The sequence below is a fragment of the Python bivittatus genome, unplaced genomic scaffold, assembly GCF_059951505.1.
Source record: "Python bivittatus isolate LINGU-HERP-01145 unplaced genomic scaffold, Pbiv_v1 ctg000080_np1212, whole genome shotgun sequence".
In the NCBI taxonomy this organism is placed as follows: Eukaryota; Metazoa; Chordata; class Lepidosauria; order Squamata; family Pythonidae; genus Python; species Python bivittatus.
Window position 1 is genome coordinate 79,060,273 of NW_028277035.1, and position 21,033 is coordinate 79,081,305.

Consider the following 21,033-nt stretch of genomic DNA (forward strand, 5'->3'; position numbering starts at 1 on the left):
TTTTTGCTTTCAATGCCTACACAGGCAGGCTCTATATGTATTCTTAGAAAGTGCAAAATAGTGAATGGCAACCACCCAAGGCTTGATTTGGAAGGATACCCACCAGGCAAAATACAGGTGGACAAAAGTAATCGAGGGTGACTAGCTATTGTGGGATGAGCCATCTTCATCGTGGCAGTCAGGCTCATCCACTGGAGTTGGGATGAGGCTCAAAAAAGTCAAGATGGTGGCATGCGATCAAAACCTCACCCCCTTTTTACATGTGTGTGGAGCTTCAATTAGAGTCACAGCCACCATCATGACTTTGCCGCTCCCTGTTTCCAAGTGCCCTCAAAATTCCCAAAGTGTTCCTCAGCCCCAAAGCCACCTTACCCCTGTGCACTTTGTTCTCTTGCAACTCAACATCTGTTGCAGCCCATCGCTGTCCCACTCGCTGCCTCTCAAGCAAGCCCACTCATTTTTGTGACCCTAACCTAGAGAAAAAGGAACTGAATGGCATGCAGGAGGTGGCATCTTCTTTCCCCTCCTTACCCACCATCAGTTCTTCCCCCTCCTCTCTGTACCACTGAATCTTCATCGTTTCACCTTCTACCAAACTGATTCTTTAGAGGCAAGGTTTGGGAAAGAAGAGAAAAACCCAGAGCTTGCTCTCATTTTCATAGGCAACGTTGTTAGACAGTAAAAGAATACAACATTGTACTTTTACTAAAGAAATCTGAGTCTAATTAAAAAAGGCAGTCTTGCTTATCCAAGCAAGAATGCTTGCTATGCACCTGTAGGTATGAACAGTGGTCTAAATTTTCCAAATGGGTTTCAAACAAGGAACAAATGGCTTTTTCCCTTCTATACATTTTAAAAGGAAAAAAAAGAAAGAAAAACTTGTTGCCTCTTCTGTTTGCCCTCCAGAGCATAGCAAGTCTTCAGTCATGTAAATGGTGCTGTTTTCTTCCATGTGGTGATTCTGATGCCACAATATAAAGAAGCACCTCTTTTGGGGGCTGCTATGCCATGGAGACCAAGTTGTCATTTGCACATCATGCTCTCTAAAGGGACGACTAATAATAATGCTTTTCTGGCCCTAGGCTGGAGCCCTTAAACAAGTTCTTTGCCCCCCAAAGTTGCCTTTCTTGGCACAAGCTTCTCCATGAGCTCACCACTAGAACAGGGCTCTCCATACATGGACATTTTTGTTAGGGAAATGGAATTACAGGGTTTCTTTTTCTTGTTTAACCAGGGAGCATGAAGTCCAGGCTGCTGAACAGCTGCCGAGCCACAGGAGGCAGGAATGGTGGGGAGAGGGGGAAGGGGGAAATGGGGGGGAGGGGGAGCAGAACCGTGTGGGAAGGCAAAAGAATAACTTTCATGAATGCATGTTTTCTCTTAAGAGTTAGGCAGGGAGGGGGGAAGCAGCTCCACAGCTGTTCATTTTGACCAAAATCATAAAAGCAAGCTTCGGATCTTGTCATACATCCCAAGAAAGATGAAGCCTCCAAGGCTGATGGAAGAGATTCGAGGGACGATGCCGGCAAACAAGCTGGAAGAAAGAACAAAAGTTATTAAAAGGTCATTAGGAAGTTCTATCACTCAACCCCCACAAATATGTGCAGGGACACTCCCCTCAGCTTTATAACCGCTTTCCTGAATGTTAATTTGAGCACCACTTACATGTAACTGAGGGCTGCATGATGGCACATTGGAGGGGCAGATTTGGGCCAAGTTTTTCTGAGGTGGGGTAACTTTAGTGGAGAGAGTTTGGGGCCCTTCCGGTCTCAAAACTGCACCAAGTTGCAAGTTTTGTGCCAAAAGGTGAAGCTCCAGGTGCCACAAAAGGGATGTCAAAATAGGACCCTGAGGCCATCATTGTCCTCCTCCAATACAGGAGTCCCCAGTACAGTCCCCAATAACTCCAATGTTGTTACCAAATTATAACTGTAATGTGACAGAAAGAAAAAAATTATTAAATATTAGTGAGTAAACAGATTTTAATGCTGAACTCTGGCTCAAATTAAGTTCTTGTCTATGTGTCCAAAATAATGTTTTCTTTCCAGTTCTGAAAGATGAGCTTTTGCTTAAATTCTGCAAGCAAGTGTTTTCTGATATCTAAAAGCTTTGTGTTTATTTCATAAATATATAACTGAATTATTTTTTGCAACAGGTTTGTGCATGCTTGCTGAAAGAGGCATGGATCTGAGAAACTAAAGCAAGCATGGGCAACCTGAGGATCACAAGGGGTCTCAACAACTCAAATACCAATTGAATACTAGGAAAAATAACAGGTAACAGAAAAGAAAGATGGTCATTCCAGTGGAATAGATATATGAACCCTTTACAAAGTGAACTTGCAGTCCATCCTACCCCAAAGCCTGGGGAAAAGGCTTGTTTAAAGGAGTACAGAGTTGTGGCTGCTCGATCTTTAGGGAGAGGCTATTGCACCATGCTTCCTGGTCCTACCAAATGACACTGCTTAACATGTGGGACCTGGAGCATGCACACTCTGTTGGATTTTAAAAGATGGGCAGAAACAATGGGAAAAAGTCGCTGAGATAGCCAGATCTTATGTCATGTAGGGCTTTGTAGATGATAACCAGTACCTTGAACTGCACCTGGAAGTCTACCAGTAACTAGTGCAGTTCTCAAACCAGAGGTGTTACATGGGAATACCATGACATGTCCATAACTGCTTATGCTGCCACATTCTGGATCAGCTGAAACTTCTGAGTGATCTTCAAGGACAGCCCAAAAAACAGTACATTGCAGTTGTCCATATATGAGGTAACCAAGGCATGAGTAACCATGAAAAGGGCCTCCTGGTCTAAGAAGAGGAACAACTGGCATACAAGACAAATATGTACAAAGGCCTTCTTGGCTACAGCTGCTACCTGGTTTTCAAGCAAGAGTGAGAGTCCAGAAAGACACTCAAATTGTGTGTCAGTTTTGTCTGGAGCAGTGCAACCCCATTCAGAACTGAAGATGGAAAAACCAGGGCACCAGAAGAATTATGAATCCACAGCCACTCAGTGTTGTCAGGGATCAGCTTAAGCCTATTCCTCTCCATCTGGACCCTGACAGGCTTGGGACAAAACTTTCATATTATCTCTTGGTTGACTAGGAGTTGATATATACAGCTGAGTATCATCCAGATATTGATGATACCTGACCACATATTGACAGATGATCTCACCCAGCAGCTTCATGTCAATGTGAAACAGGACAGCAAAATTGTCAAGCCCTGTAGTATCCTACAAACCAGGGGCTTTGGGCTTGATTTCTCCCCCCACTCCCCAAGTCAACACTGACTGGAACTGTCCAGAAAGAAAGGAAAAGAACCATCACAACATTGTGCTACTCACTCACAATCCACAGTCAGTACAGAAGGATAATATTATCTATGCTTTTGAAAGCCGCTGAGACATCAAGGAGAACCAGATTAGTTGTGCCATCCCCATCCTGGTTCCACCAGAGATCATCAAGTATATCAATGCTGTTTCCATACTATGTCCTGCCCTAAAATCTAATTTAAAAAGGGTCTAGATAATCTATTTCCTTCAGGTCTTCTGAAGCTGTAATCCAATCATCTTCTTAACCTTTACGAAGAAGGGAAGATTGGAGGCAAAGTGAAAATTGTCCAGAACCACTGGGTCCAGAGATGGCTTCTTGAGGTGGGGGTATACCATCACCAGTTTCAAGGCAGATGGAATCATTTCCTTACGCAAAGACAAATTCACTACTGCATGAACCTAACCACATTTCATCTCCCAGGTAGCCTTAACTAGCCAGGAGGAACACAGATCTAAAAGACAGGTGGTTGAGTTGATAGTCCCAAGAACCCTGTCTACTTCCTCATGAATTACAGAATCAAACACTTTCCAGACAACAGGACAAGGCCATGCCTCAGACAACTGGACTGGACCTGCCCAGTAAAAATCCAACTCCAAGTGGACCTGAGTGACCTATCTGTCAGATGCCTAAAATATTCCTCACAGTGGCCCTGACACTGCCACCCCATCCTTGGGCTTCAGATGTAGATGATCTTGTGATCCCTCCCTCTCCAGCAGGAAACAGGTCATCTTAAAAAGGACTTCTGGAAGCTATCTGCAGATGTGGTAAAAGCAGAAATATAATTATGCTTTGCCCCTTTTTATTGCTATGATGTGATCCCTAATAAATGCTCTTACATATGTTCTGTCGGATTTAATCTTTGTCTTTCTCCAAGATCCTTTATGCATCTTTTCTGCCACTGCATCTCTTGGAGCTCCTCAGACAATTAGGGAGGCATCCAGGGTTGATGAACAGGGAGAGGATGAATACGAGCAATCCAATCCAAGGCCATTAACACATGCTCATTCCAAGTGGAGACTGAGGTCATGGTTGAACTGCCCACCAGATCACTGGGAAAAAAACCCAAGCTCCTTCTGAAACCCATCATGCTCCATTAGCTGCCTGGGTTGGACAACCTAATAGTTTAACCTCCCTGTGGGAAGGGGGGCAGGAATAGCACTGGCAAGCTGAAAAGCACCCAGAGAATGATCTGACCATGTCAAAGGAGTGTTGTTCCCTGAGACAAAACCAAGTTCTAACATATGACCACATGAATATGTTCAGTCCTGCAATACCTCCATAGTTGCCATGGTGCCCATGAACTCCTGAGCCACTCCAGACGCTACATCATACAAGGGCAAGTTAAAGTCTCTAATAACTATTAGTCTTGGAGATTCCACTGCCAACCTGGTGACAGAATTGAGCAGCTCAGGCAGAAATATTGTTGTACAGCAAGCAAGTCAGTACAGCAGCAACAAACCCAGTAGCTCTATAGAACCCAACTTCAGCTAAGAGGTCTCACATCTGATTATTTCCAGCAGAGACTCTGAAAGCCATTAGGGGTTCCCAGATGACAACTGCCACCCCATCCTTGGGTTTCATGGCTGGTGCCAGCCTTAAAACCCAGGTGGGCATATCTCAGAGAAAAATTAGGTGGTCATATAAATCAAATAAATTAATATTTGCCCATACAATCTACTTCTCCTCTTGCTAGCCTCCAATGATCAGATCTAGCCACTGGTACAATTCCGTTTCTACCTCCCAGTCAAGTCCAGGGGAGGTTCCAGATCTATCAAGTAGGTAAGCAATCCAAGAAGTGATCCCAATGGCTGACAGATGAATACAGATCCTCCAGATTGACCCAGACTCAGGTGCAGGTACAAAAGATCTATACCTGTGCAGATGTAGGGCTTGGGCTGATCATACACATGTCTGTCAGCCTGACCCAGCTTCTGCTGCCTAGACTTTTCATTGCCATATTTCAGGTTGCTGTTCTCTGCTGGAGGGCCAGCACACCTTAGAAGCCAAAATTCTTACAAGCACAGCTCTGCTCAGTTCACTGCACTTGCTCAGCTAGAAAATCTCTGACCAAGATACCTCTCCCCTGATGCTGACAAGAGTGCACAAGTCCTGGGCTGAAGCCCCACTCTGGAGTCTACCCAAGAGATCGCTTCAGTATAGTCCACAGGCCAACATCTACCTCCTGACACCTCAGCACCTCTGCAATTCAACTCTGCTCCAGTCCTGCAGTAACCTAGCACTGTCCATACCACTCATTCCCACACCAAACACCACAGCAAACATTTCAACCATTGACTCCATTGTCTTCAATAAATCTTATTAAGAAAACTCTGTGTGCCTCATGCTTGTGAAAAGTATTACTTTTGATTTGAGACAACTGCCCAAGAACCTTCTCCATTTTGCCACTTTCTATTACATTTTCTGTTTATAGAAGACACATTTAATTCTGAAAGTGAGTTATTAGTTGCCCTGAAACTGAGTTCAATACTCATGAAAGAGGATATACTGTATTTTCAAATGGTGACAGTTTTTAATTCCCAGGTCTGTCCATCAATCAAATAAATGTCTAATTTGCAGTCCCAAAGCCTATCTAATGTTCAGATCCCAATAATACGTTTACCCATAACTTCATTACCACACCGTAACTTTTCCATTTCATTCAACAGACCATACGCTCCTTCCTCTAAGAATCAAATAGATTTGATAGCCTGATGACATTTCTTCTGGATTCCTTCGTTACAGGAAATAAGCACACCAGAAGTGATATGTCCATTAGAAGAGATGTCCTAAAAGGAAGGCTTGTTGTTGTTTTTAATCAAACCGGTCATATTACGTGCTAAGATCAAAAATTCTGGGTTAATCTGTGGGCTTTGGGAAGTGTGAGATCAATTCTACTGCACTCTTTTGTGCCGTTCTGTCTCATCCTCAAGTCACTACTAAGCTCTTTATCTTCCCTGCTACAATCGCACTTGTCTGTGGGAATGAGCTCTGCTTCAGGGCTGCGACGGGCAAATGGAAATGTTTGATCATTTCACTAGGCAGCAATTTGCTGCTTTACCATAATTACAGCTTTAAAGCTAAGTCATTTGTAGCAAGGCAAGTACTGACAAAAGATTCCATGAGCAGATCTGCACCAAAACACATATCTGGAGATTAGAAGAACCTACTGGAAAAGGTCATGCCTTAATCTGGCATCCATCCATAGCCAAAGAAATTGCCACTGACTAACAATTTCTCTATTTAAATGCTAAATCTTCAAAGGAATCCCGGCTTACCAAGTCATCTCTTGTTCTGACTGCAGTCCAGTAATTTGTTAACGCCATCCTCCTTCCACCCAGGAAAATTTTAAGAATGACACACTTTAGTTTGGTTTCTTGCAAAGCAAAGAAAGCAGGAAACAGATTTGCCTGGAGTATTTCATGTTCTTCCCAGGGGCATATAACTACATTATTTTCTATGGGATATAGCAGACTTCTGTAATTTGTAGGTCACTCTCAAGCCACTAAAAGTAATAAGGTGAAACATATATGGAAATACTGAACTTATAAACATCCCACCTCACTGTTTCAGCACACTGTGAGATCTTATTAAAGGTACAGTACTAAATAAGGGATGCTCACAAGACATGAGTCAAATCAGGAACAGTTATATCTAAATAAAGTTATAAAGGGATATCATCCAAAATAATTTTTAGTTATCATTTTAATAAATCTATTCACGTGGGTGTTCACACATATACTGGAGTATGCTCAGGGATCTCTGTCTATCTACTCTGCTTTAGGCTTTAATTTAGCTTAATAATCCCTTCTAAGATTTTGGCTCTCATTACAGAAGTGTTTGGTCACCTTTCTTGGCTTGGAGATGTATCAAAAACATCATATGAATACCAAGACCTGATGCTACAGTTCACAGGGATTCTCTCTGATAGCCTTTTCCTAACTCAAAAGATGACTATTTTTCAAAACCTTATTGTACAGAGAAAATAGTGTGAAATCTCAGAGGGAAGGAAAGCCTCAAGTCCATCACCAGTGCTGACCCCTGCAGATCAGGTTGTGCCACTTAAATCTGGAATGCCAGACCAGTTTTGAGAAGAAAGCATCTGCAAATGCAGTCTATAGCACCAGATGTATTAGAGTTAGCCCCATCCTAAATCTAGTCATATTTATTCCTACAATATCTCCAAATAGGCAAGCTTAGGGCTGCATCTAGAATAGACAAGTTTAGCTCTCCCTCCTGTTGACAATGGCTGCCAACTCCTACAAGCTCAAACTATGTTGACTGAAGCACAGAGAAGCTCAGAGAACTTCACTGCCCACCAATTGCTTCTAATGGCCAACAGATTAAAGTTTAGGATTAGAAGGAATAGGGAAAGTATTAAATCTGAAACCCTGGCCCCTGCAAGTCTTGCACCAGCTGCAAGCCAAAATATCTCAGCAAATAGTTACTGCCTGGCACTTTGTATGGCTGTATATAATACTGCTATGAGGCATTGGGAAATGACAGACAGACTAAACCAGGCCCAGATTTGAAAGCACAAAACTGGTACAAGTCTATGACTGGTTTATGGCCCTTTAGTCTCTTTTTATAACTTCCCATTACATCACAGCCATGATTGAAAAAGAATTAATAGCAGCAAAGTCAAGATAGGATGTTAAACCACTGGCCTGCAGTTCAAGTGCCAGCTGGAAGCAAATATGCAGCCTCTGGTTTTAATAAGGTGGCAGTCTGCATTATGAGGCTCTATAGTTTCCCTTGGTTAGCTATGAAAGAACAGTATATGAGATAAGGCAGTCATCATTTGCAGTTTCAGATGGAACAATGCTTGACGTTTTTACTGTGTTGATTAACAGTTTATAATTGGTAGCAGGCCTGGCAGAATTGGCCTCTAATATTTCCAACCACCTTCCAAAATTTCCCTTAAAGTTGCCCCAGCTTGCCACTTCTCCTTTCCTAGACATCGCTCAGAGCTATGATTTTTCTGGCTCCATGAATTTAGACAAATTTTAGTCACCGAAATAATAAATAAATCCCCAGAATAGACAAAGGAATGTAATTGGAGGTGCCAAACCTTGCAGCTGAAGGAGATCATCAGTTAAAGGTGGTTTTTCAGCTGTGATTTTATATACACTGTATTCCTCTACAATTCCTTGAGCTGCCTATATTTTTCAAATCTAGTTAGCAATGCTTTCTGTGATAGTACTTGGCAATGAGGATCATCATGCCAGAGCAGCACCCCAAAGCAGGAAGGCATCATAAAGAAGAGCTCTCTGAAAGGCCTCCATCTCTTAAGATAGGCAAGCATAATCTTTGGGCCACATACAACCCCAGCTAGCAGCTACATTACCAATTTTCAGTTTTCTGCCATGGAAACACACGGCAACTCTAGTGCGTGCTTAAACATGATTAACCATTTTAAATATTTAGAAGAAAACCTTCACTAAAAGTAGTGGATAAGTGGAATTCAGAATATCTTAGCTTTGGCCAGTTTGCATCACCTCCTCGTCCATGATACTGCTCCATCCATTTTATATCACTACTTTGCTCACTGTAGCCTTTGGTTCCTTGGAATGATATATTCTTCAGAAATATAGGATTTGAGGAATACAGTGGTACCTCGGGTCACGAACACTTCTGTTCACGACCAATTCGGGTCACGAACAGCACCGTTCGCAAAATTTTGCTTCCATTCGCGAACTCAGCATCGGGTGACGAACAGGATCCGCGGCCATTTTCCCTGCTCTGACACGTGGTCGTGGCTTCCTGTAGGTAGGGGGACTCTCCATCCAAACAATAACTGCCTCCCCACCCGCCTTCCTGTCCTCCACGCCTCAAGCAAGGTTAGTGTTCTCTCTCTTCATACTGTACTGTACTGTACTTTGTGTCATATTTTTGTGGTTTAAAAAAAAAAAACATATGGTTCAGAACAGATTAACCGTATTTACATTGAACCTTATGGGAAAATTTGATTCAGGTTGCGACCAAAATCGGTTGGCAACCAAATTCGTAGGGGTCAGAACAGATTAACCGTATTTACATTGAACCTTATGGGAAAATGTGATTCGGGTCGCGACCAATTCGGGTCGCGACCAGAGTCGCGGAACGAATTAAGTTCGTGACCCGAGGTACCACTGTATATCCAACCAATATATTGTGCATCCATGGCTTCTTCAGGTGTCTCCTTTCCATATGAAGGTGAGAGTTTGGGAAGCTTACAAGGGCTGCTGTGACCGAATGTGGCAGCTGAGCACCGCCTGCCACTGTGTTACATGACTGCCCAGACATACACGTTGCTCTTCCACTTTGACATGCGCAGGCTGAGAGAACAGTAGATAAGCTTTTCACACAGAGAAGAACTTTCTCACAGGAAAGGGGAGAGGAAATAAAAGGAGGCTGATGTGCTGGAAAGAAGAGTAAGTTAAGACTGGGATGAAACCATGGCTGATGAGCCACGGTAGACTAAGCAGCTTTGGAGCTAATGAAGGCTTCTTTGTTCCAGAGCAGCCTGGGAGAAGATCACTGAAATCTAAGGGGTCCACAGATTCCATTTCCTTCACCTCCCAGCTATCTTATTTGTTTCATTGCTATTGTTTATTTTTGGGGGACGGAACCTGCTGACTTATTCTGTGACAATTAGAAAGAACAATATTGTTTTAATGCATACATTCTACAGTACATTTCACCAAGCAGGAGGTATCTGCTTCTTGAAAAATAAGCAGCACACAAACTTTAGATCCTTATAACATTATTCTTTATCCCAAAAACTATTGAAAAACACACAAAAGTATATCTAGAAACAACAGAAGTGGTAGATGCTTTGCAGTGCACAACTAATGAAACATTATTTTAATAGATCAAATTAAAAGCAAGCAATCATAGTGTTGGACAAGGACTGAAGACACTCATGGTGAAGTCTATATTCAGCCATGGAAGCTGATTGGATGATTTGGGGCCACTCATTTTCTCTCAGCCCAACTAAGTTCACGTTGCTTTGGGGTAGATAAAACTGGAGGAGAGTGTGGAAGATACCGTGTTTGAACTTTTAGAGGAAAGGTGGGATATAAATCTATGAAATAAAAAAAGAATACATAGATCGAGTGTGGAAGATACTCTGTTTGAACTTTTAGAGGAAAGGTGGGATATAAATCTATGAAATAAAAAAAAGAATACATAGATCTATAATATTCAGTGCTAATCATAACTTTCCTAGTGCTCTATGGGGAAAACTCTGCTATCTTTTGATTCAAAATAAACTACAGAATGCTCTAACAATAGACAAATACCAGTCACAGAACAGATTATGACTGTTGCTTCCCTAAGCCACAAAAAAGCTTCTTTTTTCCTTTCTCATCATGAACTATTTAAACTCATACAATATACAGAAAATTATGAAAAAATTACATCGTTCACAGCCCTGCACAAAAACTATCTAGCTAGTATCAATTTAACTTTCTCAAAGACTTCTCACAAATTATCACCAGACAAGACATATACAGGCTTTAAAGCACGGGACATTTATGTGAAAAAATATGCATATATGTTGCTTTGCTTAGAGATTCAGAGAAAAATGCACTGTGTACTGAAAAAAATGTGTTCACATTTTCCCTCCACCCCTGCCCATTTATCCTTACCCAGATATCCCTTGGGTTCTCCAAACACCTTGAAGAGCTGACAACACATTCCCACTTGCATTTCTGGAGCCAGTCTATACAGACAAAGAGAGAGATACATACATATAAGAAGCTGCCTCAACAAGACCACTATGTCATCCAAAATCTCAGGCAAAGGTCTCCTGCAGCCCTTTCACTGGAGATGAGAGTGACTGAATTGGGAAGCGTTTATCTGCAACGGATAAGCTCTATGGCTCAGAGTCAAGCACTTACAGTTTTCCATTTTATTCTACCAAACAGATACTCATCATAAACTGTATTGAAAAGGTTATTACCTCCTACTAAACATCATGCCACAAAAAACAAAACAAAACCCCCAGTGAATGAGAAAGCTGCTTGGTCTTTTAAAGTTTGCTCCTAGAACTAGTTTATTGAAGAACAGAAATGTAGCAGTTCTTCTATTCTATGTGGAAATAAAAGATACTTATTCTCATTATGATTCTGGTACCAAAACTACGAACAGACAGTGGATTCAGTTTTGCTGCTACTACTAAGCAAAATGCCAGAATTATTAATCTGAAAGCTTGCCAGCCATCTCCACACTGTTCTTCAAGTTCTTACCTTTGCCAGCATAATTCTTGTCTTGGCTACATCCAGAGGAGTGGTGACTGCAGCTGCAAATCCACCTGAGCATATAAAAATGTCAAATACAAACAAGACTTTGTTAGTTTACAGTGCAGGCTGCTAAGCCCCATAGTTCCCACAGCTTCTGCCAAAATCACTTCATTATTACTCTTTCACCTTGTTTCTCACCTCACAATTTGGGTAGATTTGTTTAAAGTCAGAGCATGTTCACTTGTGGTAATCAGTCCAAAAATGTATGTGTATGTGTGTGCATAAACACACACACACGTCTGTATCTCTCTGTGTGTGTTTATTTATATTGGATACAACTGCTCTGGATAATTTTTGTCTAGTCGTCAACCTTCCCTTTTAGAGGAATACTGTGGAGAAGGTGGTCAGATTGCAGTTATAGAGGACCCAGGAAGAAATAGATTATCTGGACCCTTTTCAGTCAGGGTTTCAGTCTGGATATAGTACTGAGACTGCATTGGTTCCACTTGATGATGATTTATGGGAGAGGTGAGATGGGAGAGGTGTGACCATTCTGGCCCTCTTAGATCTCTCAATGGTTCTCAGTGCCACTGACCACAGTATCCTTCTGGACCAGCTATGTGGAGGGGGGCACTCTACTGTGGTGGTTCTCTGACTTTTTCCATGGCTGATTTTGTCAGCTTTGGGGGGAGGGAGAGGTTTTGCTCAGAATTCAGAGCAACCTCTTCCTAGCTTAGGTTTCCAATCTCTCTGAAGAAAAAAGGAATTAACAAAGGAAAAAGAAAGGTTGAGGAAGATTTATAGCCAGAGGTAGGAGATGGAAGAGAAATAAAATTTGGAAGGAGGGGCAAGCTAAAAACACAAAGGACGGGTGAACTATACTTGCCCCATCACTACTTTCACTAAACATGTCTACAGTATTCCACAACAGGTAAATGAAAGAAACGAAGCTCAAAGAACATGGCTTTGAGTAGATTCATTTACCTATTCATTTACTCATCATTTCCACCAAGGAAAAAATTGAGGTTTAATTCAAGAGGTATTTATTTATTTATGGAATTTACATGGCCATGCAACTGAAATAAATGCAATGCTGGGTGGTGGGCGTCAATAAGAAAAAAACAAAAAATGAAAATACAGTTAAAATTACAACATCTACAATTAATAGGCTATTGAGAACCATAAGTATAGACTCCATCTCCCAAGGCGAGATCTCCTATCATCCTAACCCAAACACCTGGGGGAACAACCAAATGTTTAATGTCTTTTTAAATGCCAACTGGATCAGGCAAACCATATGTCTGGGAGATCATTCTAGAGGGCAGGTGCTGCCACAGAAAAGGCATGCCTCCTAGTTCCCATCAGATAACATTGCTTCAGCAATGGAATCTGAAGCACGCCTATTGTGTTAGTGTGAGACTGGCAGAAACAGTTGGAGAAAGGCAGTTCCACAAACAAGCTGGTCCTGATCCTGTGCCATGCAGAGGATAACCAAGACCCTGAATTGCACGTGGAAGCCCACTGAGAGCCAGCGTAACTCATGAAGCAGGGGCATTACATGGGCCTACCAAGTGCCCCCCTCTCCATTTAAAGACAAGATGGCTTGATTTGCCAGCTCAACATTTCAAATTTCCAGAGCAAAGACAAACATATTTTCTCTACCATGACCTCTAAAATGAAACTTTTATGTCCCATTTATTAATCAGTTGTTGTCATTCTTAGATTAGTTATATATTATATATTACATTATTTAGTCAATTATTCCAGATTTATTGTTTTTATATGCTACATTAAGTTAAATAATTAACAGCATGTGGTATTTTTATGCCATAACAGGTAAAAAAGCACTACTCAATATACGAACCAGATTATCATCTATCAATTTTAGGTCAATGAAAGTTCGTTTACTAAGCCTTCATCTGCCTGCACTGATTTCACACCATCTGGCAAATTATTACACTGACAGCTCTCTTGGATACAATCATTTGAACAAGATGTAGAAATAGGTTTATAGCCAAACCTTTCTGGCTGATTCAAGAGGGCAGGAGAATCATAACAGGAGACACAGTCTCTTAGGAGCGCTAACCCTAATTCCATTAGAATGTTCAACAGAGGAGCCTAAAAGCTAAGACTCTAGAAACATAATTGCTGAACAGCAATGTGAGTTACAGGCCTAACATATGCACCAGCCAATTCTGGGAACTGCAATCCCAACACATCTGGAAATGACCAGGTTGGGAAAAGTTAGTCTTACCCATCAAATATGTTAATTTTTCTTGAGACTGATAAAATGGAAAAGGGACAGAGCTAAATAAGTCAGGAAAGTTTAGTGTGTCATCTGAACTAGGGATTCTGGTTTGTCATTCACAAACAAGCCAGGATCCATAACCAGTATTAACTCTAATTTGCATACCTGGCATGCAAGAGAAATGGGAAGAACTATACAAGAGCAAACAAGCAAATAACCTGCTCACAATAATCCAGGATTATCCAGAATCCTTACCAGTACAGAAATATACTTGGTTTGTTTACTTGTTATTAAAAAGACAGGAATGAATGAGCTGCCTGACTAGTGTGACTTCTTAAGCCAGGTTCACTGGCTAAATATGACTCCCAAACGGGCTCATTATAACAAAACTGACTAGGTTTGAAAAATCCCATCTGAATATTTACTGGCCTTCTAAGTTGTGGAAATAACCATGCTGCTGAAAGAAAATAACTAATTATAGTTATTTCTTCCAAAACAGTAACATCACTAATGCATTCAGAATCAGGAACAGAATTTACTGCTCTAAAAGTGAGATTTTGATACAAATCTAGCTAAGAAAAGAATTACGGCACTAAAGAAAAGAAAAGAAGAAGAAGAAAAGACAGCAAGAGGTTAAAAAAGCACAATTTTCTCTAAGGAGAGTACAGTATAGCACACTAAGAGCCAAGATCAGAGCACATGTTCCAGAAAGTCCAGTCCCAGTACACTGGCTTGGGATGTATCTATAAATAGTGGGCTTTTTCTCCTAGTCTTCTGGAATACAGAAAGCATGTGCTTTTCCAAAGTGTAGGTGGGAGACAGATATTTAAATCGGTAGTGGCTGAAAACTGCACTTTCCAACTAATTTTGTATGAATTTGAAAAACCTCTTGATTTTATAAGTTTAACTTCATATAGTAAAATATTCACATCCAGGCAGGTAGGTCAAACTGTACTGTAGCCAATAGACAACAAACATGTCTAATTAAGAGCAGACTTTGACTTTCCCAGATGCTATAGATTTTCTAACTGCTAGTATCCGAGGTCCAGGGAAAGGATAAGTTGAGTGGGGTAGCTGTTTCCAGTTTCTCTTGTAAATGGAAACGGTTGTTTTCCTACCCAATAAGGAACCAAGAAATGCAAGTATTCTTGTTCATTAGCACTGTTTTGGAACTCACCAGTTTTTTACCAACAATAAATATTCAAGTGCTCAAGGTATGATTTCAGAGAAAGTAACCAAGTAAAATTACACTTTCTATCTCTATCCAAGAAAATAATAACAAAAGGACTGTCATCTGTTACCATACCCATACGCTCATTCAGCAGGTTTTGAATATGGAGTAAACACAACAAGATAATATTTAATTATAACAAGTGTAAAGATCTTGTCTTTAGGAAGGAAAAATCAACTGCACAGTAGAGACCTGGCTTGACAGAAATGCATGTGAAAAGGATAAGGATAGGAGGATAAGTATTAGTGGACAACAGCTGAACATAAGCCAACAGTGGGACGCAGCAGCATTATGTCCAGGTCACAGGAAGCAACAGTTCCATTGTATTGTCGAAGGCTTTCACGGCCAGAATACGATGGCTGGTGTGGGTCTTCTGGGCTGTGTGACCATGTTCTGGAAGTTCTGTTTCCTAACGTTTCGCCAGCATCTGTGACCGGCATCTTCAGAGGGCAGGAGCACAGACAGGAGCAGTTCTCTTGCTGACAGAACTGCTCCTGTCTGTGCTCCTGCCCTCTGAAGATGTGGGTCACAGATGTTGGCGAAATGTTAAGAAACAAAACTTTCAGAACACGGCCACACAGCCCGGAAGACCCACACCAGCCAGTTCCATTGTACTTTGAGCTGGTTAAACTACACTTGGAGTATTGTCCAGTTCTGGGCTCCACACTTTAAAAAGGGCATTGGGAAGCTGCAGTGGTTCAGAGGAAAGTTACCAGAATGATAAGGGGTCTGGAAACCAAGTCTTATGAAGAACAGTTAAAGGAGCTAGAAATGAGTAGCTATTAAAAGAGAAGACTGAGGAGAGAGATGACAGTGGTCTACCAATATCAAAAAGACTGTTACATTCAAGAAGGAGCAGACCTGTTCTTTGTTTAAGCTCAGAGCAGGGTTGCATTGAAATAAAAAGGCTGAATATAAAGATGAATTTCCTTAAAGTAAGGGGTGTTAAGTGGTGGAACAGCCTGCCTAGAACACTGGTGCCCACCTGAAGACTTTCAAACAAGGGCTAGATGGCCACAGTTGGGGAGAGTTTAGTGGATCTCTAAACCAAGCAGGATAATGGATCAAATTATTTATAAGGTCTTTCTAAACTTATACATTCTATGATGCATGTAACCAGGTCCCAAACAATGTATAATTTTAAAGATTAACACTGACACTTAATTCAGAAGATAAAAAATATTGAAGCCACAGTAGATTACAAAGAACTGGTATAATAAGGCCATAGCAACTAGTGCCAATTAACAGACTTCTTCCCCCCATAAATGACCAGCCTCCAAATCCCTTTTCCAAAGGGCTAACCATCTGGCTCTCAGCAAACTACACAAACTTATTTGTATATACCTGGAAAAAAAAATCAACAAAACTGCAAAAGAGAGACCTCAATAAGGAGTATCAAACAGTAATGAAAGAATCAAGAGATTGCCCAACATAGGGACACTAACTTCTTTTGGGTGGTCAGACTTCCAAGACAATATCCATAAAACAGTAGGGAAGCAGTAAGGACTGTTAAAAAGTTCTATGCTCTGTGAATAGAGAAGGTCACACCAAATCCCCAGACCCATTTTCGCAGACACCAAGCATGCTCCCAAAATTGAAAATCTGCTAATATATGTTGGCACAATATTTTGCAGAAACGAAAGACCTATGCTCTTGGATAAATCTTACACACACACACACACACACACACACACACCAATAACTTCAGGACCACATCATTTTCAACTGAAATTATCTAATTTAGGTATACAGTCTATAACCAATAGACATGTTTATATTTTAGTAGAGTTCCTTAGCAAAAGAAAACATCATAATTGGTTCCTCTAGCAAACAGTATCAATGTTACCCAGATCCCACACAAAAGTAATAAAGCAATGACAATTTAAACAACATGTCTTCCATGTAACATCGCAAAGTACCAGCCTTATGTGCATTTTGCTCGATAGCATTTCTGATTCTCACGGCCACTGCTAGGAGAGTTAACTTCAGGTAAGGCATGGAAGGACAGTGAAAAAGCAATGACTCCTGTCTCTTGCAACTTGGTGTCTAGGTTGCACAACATTAATTGCTAACAGACCTTTAAAGGAAATATCATCTATCTAGAATCAATTAATGACAGTCATAGGCTATGATGGGCAATGTTTTTGCTGTGCCTGCCCACTACTTAAGTTGTACTTTTGAAAGAAATCTATACCACACTTTAAGTTCTCTTAAACACTTAGATTTAAGAATATCTTCATCCATATTTGTAGTTCAGATTAAAAGCTCTTGGAGGACTAAACAACACAGCATCCTGAAGACTTTCATCAGTTAGACAGTAAATCTGGATATTCTATAAAAGGAAGATTTGAGACACAATAGGAGTAGAAACTTCAAAACTGGGCATTTCATCTGTAACTATTTAACCAATTTAGGATTGGAAGAACTGTCTTCAGCATCTGCACAGAGTCACTTCTAAAGGGAGATGTCATCGTTGACTTTAAATACCTTGTATGGGCAAGGAAACTCTCTAAATGCAGCACTGTAAACTTGTCAGAGCTAATTAGAGCAGAAGGGAAACCAAGGCAGCTGTCCAGGTTTATGGGGCAAAAAAGCCATTGCTAGCATTTTATTGTTTGCAACCTTCACTTTCAATAGAGTTCTGCCCTTATCACATGTCCATGATTTAAGAAGGAATATGTTTTATAGGCAGACTGACGTGACAAACGTAACAGCATTCATCAATTTCTTCAAATGCATCAAAATAATATTGTAGATCCAATGCATTATAAAAGGTGTCAATAAGGATTAGATCAATCATCTAACTAGTAGGATAACATTACACTGCACAGAAAGAAACAAAACCCTATTAACAGCAATATTTAGGTCTAGGCTTCCTTCAGAAAACAAAGAATTCTCTTCTCAGAGCAGTCCATCATACCAATAATTTTTTTAAAAAATCAATAATGAAGTTGAGATATAGGGTAGCCAATAAATACATTCAATACATCTCTTTTTGAGGGGCCTTAAAAAATTAAATACATTTAAAATATTTGATTGAGTGGTAGGCTTTTATAATTTTCCCTTATTGAGGTGAGAAATTACAGTTCTGACCTTGCAAACTCACTAGAGGAGACCAATATTTGGTTCAAACACATTTTATATGGACATTTTCATGCCTGTTGAGAGATGTACCAGGTTGTTTGTTTGGTAAGTTTGGAGAAGGCACATGTAACAGTAATGAGGATTGTTTCAATCTATTTATTGGTACGAGCGATCTCCAAATGTACTGACTTTCTCTCTCCCTCTGGGCAGCCTCGATTCCTTCTGAGTTTTTCTATCAGTTCCAACCTTTGGTCACAAGTTGAGAAAAGTACAGCCCCTGGCTTTTCTCAAGAGAGCATTAAATAGAGCCTCTCTGCCTCTACAGAGCATCTGACACGTAGGATTACATTGCCTCTGAACATGGACTTTCTATTTCCACATCCTTGATCATGATAGTATGTCTTTTCCCTTTGCTACAATACAAACCAAGCTGGACAATTTAGCCTATTTTAATTTGCCCAATTCAAAGTGTTGGGAAGATTGTTGTAGGATTGCAGAGCAAATACTACCATTCTGGTCTCATTTAACAGCCAGGGGATTAAGAATAGAATAGAAATCTTTATTGTCATTGTACTACTTGTACAACGAAATTAAATGCCACCCCAATGCAGCTTTAAAAATATAAAAACCATAGAACACATAAAATACATCACACACATAAAACACATAAAAAACAACCTTCACATTCCATATTGCACAACCCCTGATGCTGCATTGATACTGCACTATACGATAGAATTCAGTATAGTTGCAGCTCTAAGATAGAAGCTATTCTTCAGCCTATTCGTCCTTAGAATGTGGGGTCTGCATCCAATCCAGCTCACTGCTTCATCTAGAGAAGCAGTAGCTACAAAACCCAGTTTTTAGGCAGAGCACTCTCCTCTCCTCTCCTCTCCTCTCCTCTCCTCTCCTCTCCTCTCATTCCTTTTTAAAACCGCTTCTTGTGTTAATGTAAGTCAGAGAGAAGAACCATTCTAGCAAATATGGGCAACCTGTGGCCTTTTTCTCCTTTTGGTGGCTCTCTGACAATAACTACTGAAAATTAATGGTGCTATTTTCTGTCCCTCTGAGACACAGGAAACACATTAAAACTGAAGGGTAAATCCTAGAATAGTCTTAATCTAGTTTCTGAAAATTATGAATACAAAAGTAAAAATCAAAACCCAGCCCATTTGCATGATGATCTATCCACTGAGGCTCTTTGATTCCTCCCAATATTGAGGCCCAATAGTGTCATTCCACATCACTTTCCTCTTCTCTCCTATGCACCCCCATTCAGTTTATTACAGAGAATTAGAGGACTCTCCAGAACACAACTGAGGCATGGAGGGGACCCCTTGCATGAGCAGAACTACACTTGCGTGGTGTTGGTTGCAATTCAATGCTAGGATTGGCTGCAGTGAAGCAGGGGTGCAGGAAAGTGACATGAAGATGGGAGACCTCCAGCTGTTGAAGCTATTTTTACTGTCCTATGTGGCATCTGCCTAACATATTTCTTGCCTTTTTGGATTCAAGAGAAAAACTTGGAATCTTGCCTAGACAATTCAAAATGGGTAGAAAGAGAAAAGAAATCCTCATCAGTTTGTTTTAGTAAAGCACATCTACAAAACTCTTTCAGTTTGCTTTATTTAAATAGACTGAAAATTTGTGACATGCCAACAGTTACATATGTTTCACATATGTTTATTTAGTCTTTTTAATTCATCCTGCTGGTGAAGGCTCAGGACTGACAAACACAGTTTATAAGAAGGTTTCATATTCAGAAGACCTTTAAGAGGAGCATTGGAAAAAATCCTTACTCATCCATAAGTACAACTTTGTGTAGAATGCTGGGATTCATATTGTGTCTCTGAGTCCTGCAAAGTATACACAAGCTGAACTAATCTTTATATTGATCTTTATTAGTAAAAATATCAAGGCATAAAAACAGTGGATCTAGTAAAATTGGCATTGAGCAGGTGGAGAAATATGGTCCACTTTTTTAGGGTTCACTGGCTTGAATGTTTTTAGTACAATCATAGATCAATATTAAACACATATACAAATCCAGAATAACAGAAAGGTCATTTACATAAATTATAAATATAGGAAAGAAACAGAAATTTCACTAGAAAACTGATTTTTCTTTTCCCAATCTGGTTCCAGTTTTGAATGGAAAATAGCATACATTTTGCAATCTTGTTTATTGGTTAGAATATGGAATTATCATCTACACAATAGTATACTAAGATTTTATTTCTTTATATACATTTGTATGTCACCTATCCATGGGACAGAATTTGATGGTCTGTCAGGTAGAATATTTGAATAACTCTTCTCTTTCTCCAATGGAATAACAATCCCACACACACAAATTTTAGATTTTACTTTGTGAAAGTCAAAATGACAATTCCGCTCCAGAAAAATTTGCTATACTGACCAATCTACAGAGCAGAGCAGAGCAGAGCAGAGCACAGCAGAGAATATTAAAATGGGCAATCATATAAACTCTCAAATATTTAAAGAATACTGCTTGCAGATATAAGGCAGTAGAAATATTTTGAAAAACTAAAATACTGAATGGATGGGGAGAAAAAATGTTTTTTAATCTGTTCAATTGTGTCCGATTCTCAGAGACTGCCTGGACAAGTCCCTGCAGTTTTCTTGGCAAGGTTTTTCAGAAGTGGTCTGACATGGCCTCCTTCCTAGGGCTGAGAGAGAGGGACTGGCCCAAGGTCACCCAGCTGACTTTGTGCCTAGGCAGGACTAGAACTCATGGTCTCCTGGTTTCTAGCCTGACGCCTTAACACTACACCAAACTGGCTCTTGTTAGTATAGCTTTCAGTTCCTTAAATTGAAGAGCCTAGCCTCTAGATGATAGACACTAGATGGCTTGGCTTAATCCTAGTTATCCAGAAATTCAAGGAAAC

General features: G+C 40.4%; 1 protein-coding gene across 3 annotated transcripts in view; it reads right to left on the reverse strand.

Moving 5' to 3' along the window:
• SLC25A26 (solute carrier family 25 member 26) overlaps positions 1–21,033 on the reverse strand; it is a 151,622-nt gene continuing 130,589 nt past the window's right edge. The window contains exons 8-10 of one of the 3 annotated variants that reach the window (XM_088134369.1): positions 11,568–11,632; positions 10,968–11,041; positions 1–1,534 (exon numbers count right to left, since the gene is read on the reverse strand). In XM_088134369.1, coding sequence (XP_087990495.1) covers positions 1,438–1,534; positions 10,968–11,041; positions 11,568–11,632 — 236 coding nt within the window. In that variant the 3' untranslated portion in view covers positions 1–1,437. Of the gene's footprint in view, positions 1,535–10,967; positions 11,042–11,567; positions 11,633–21,033 lie in introns of those variants that run through there. The other 2 variants (XR_015794960.1, XR_015794961.1) reach the window with 2 other exon arrangements.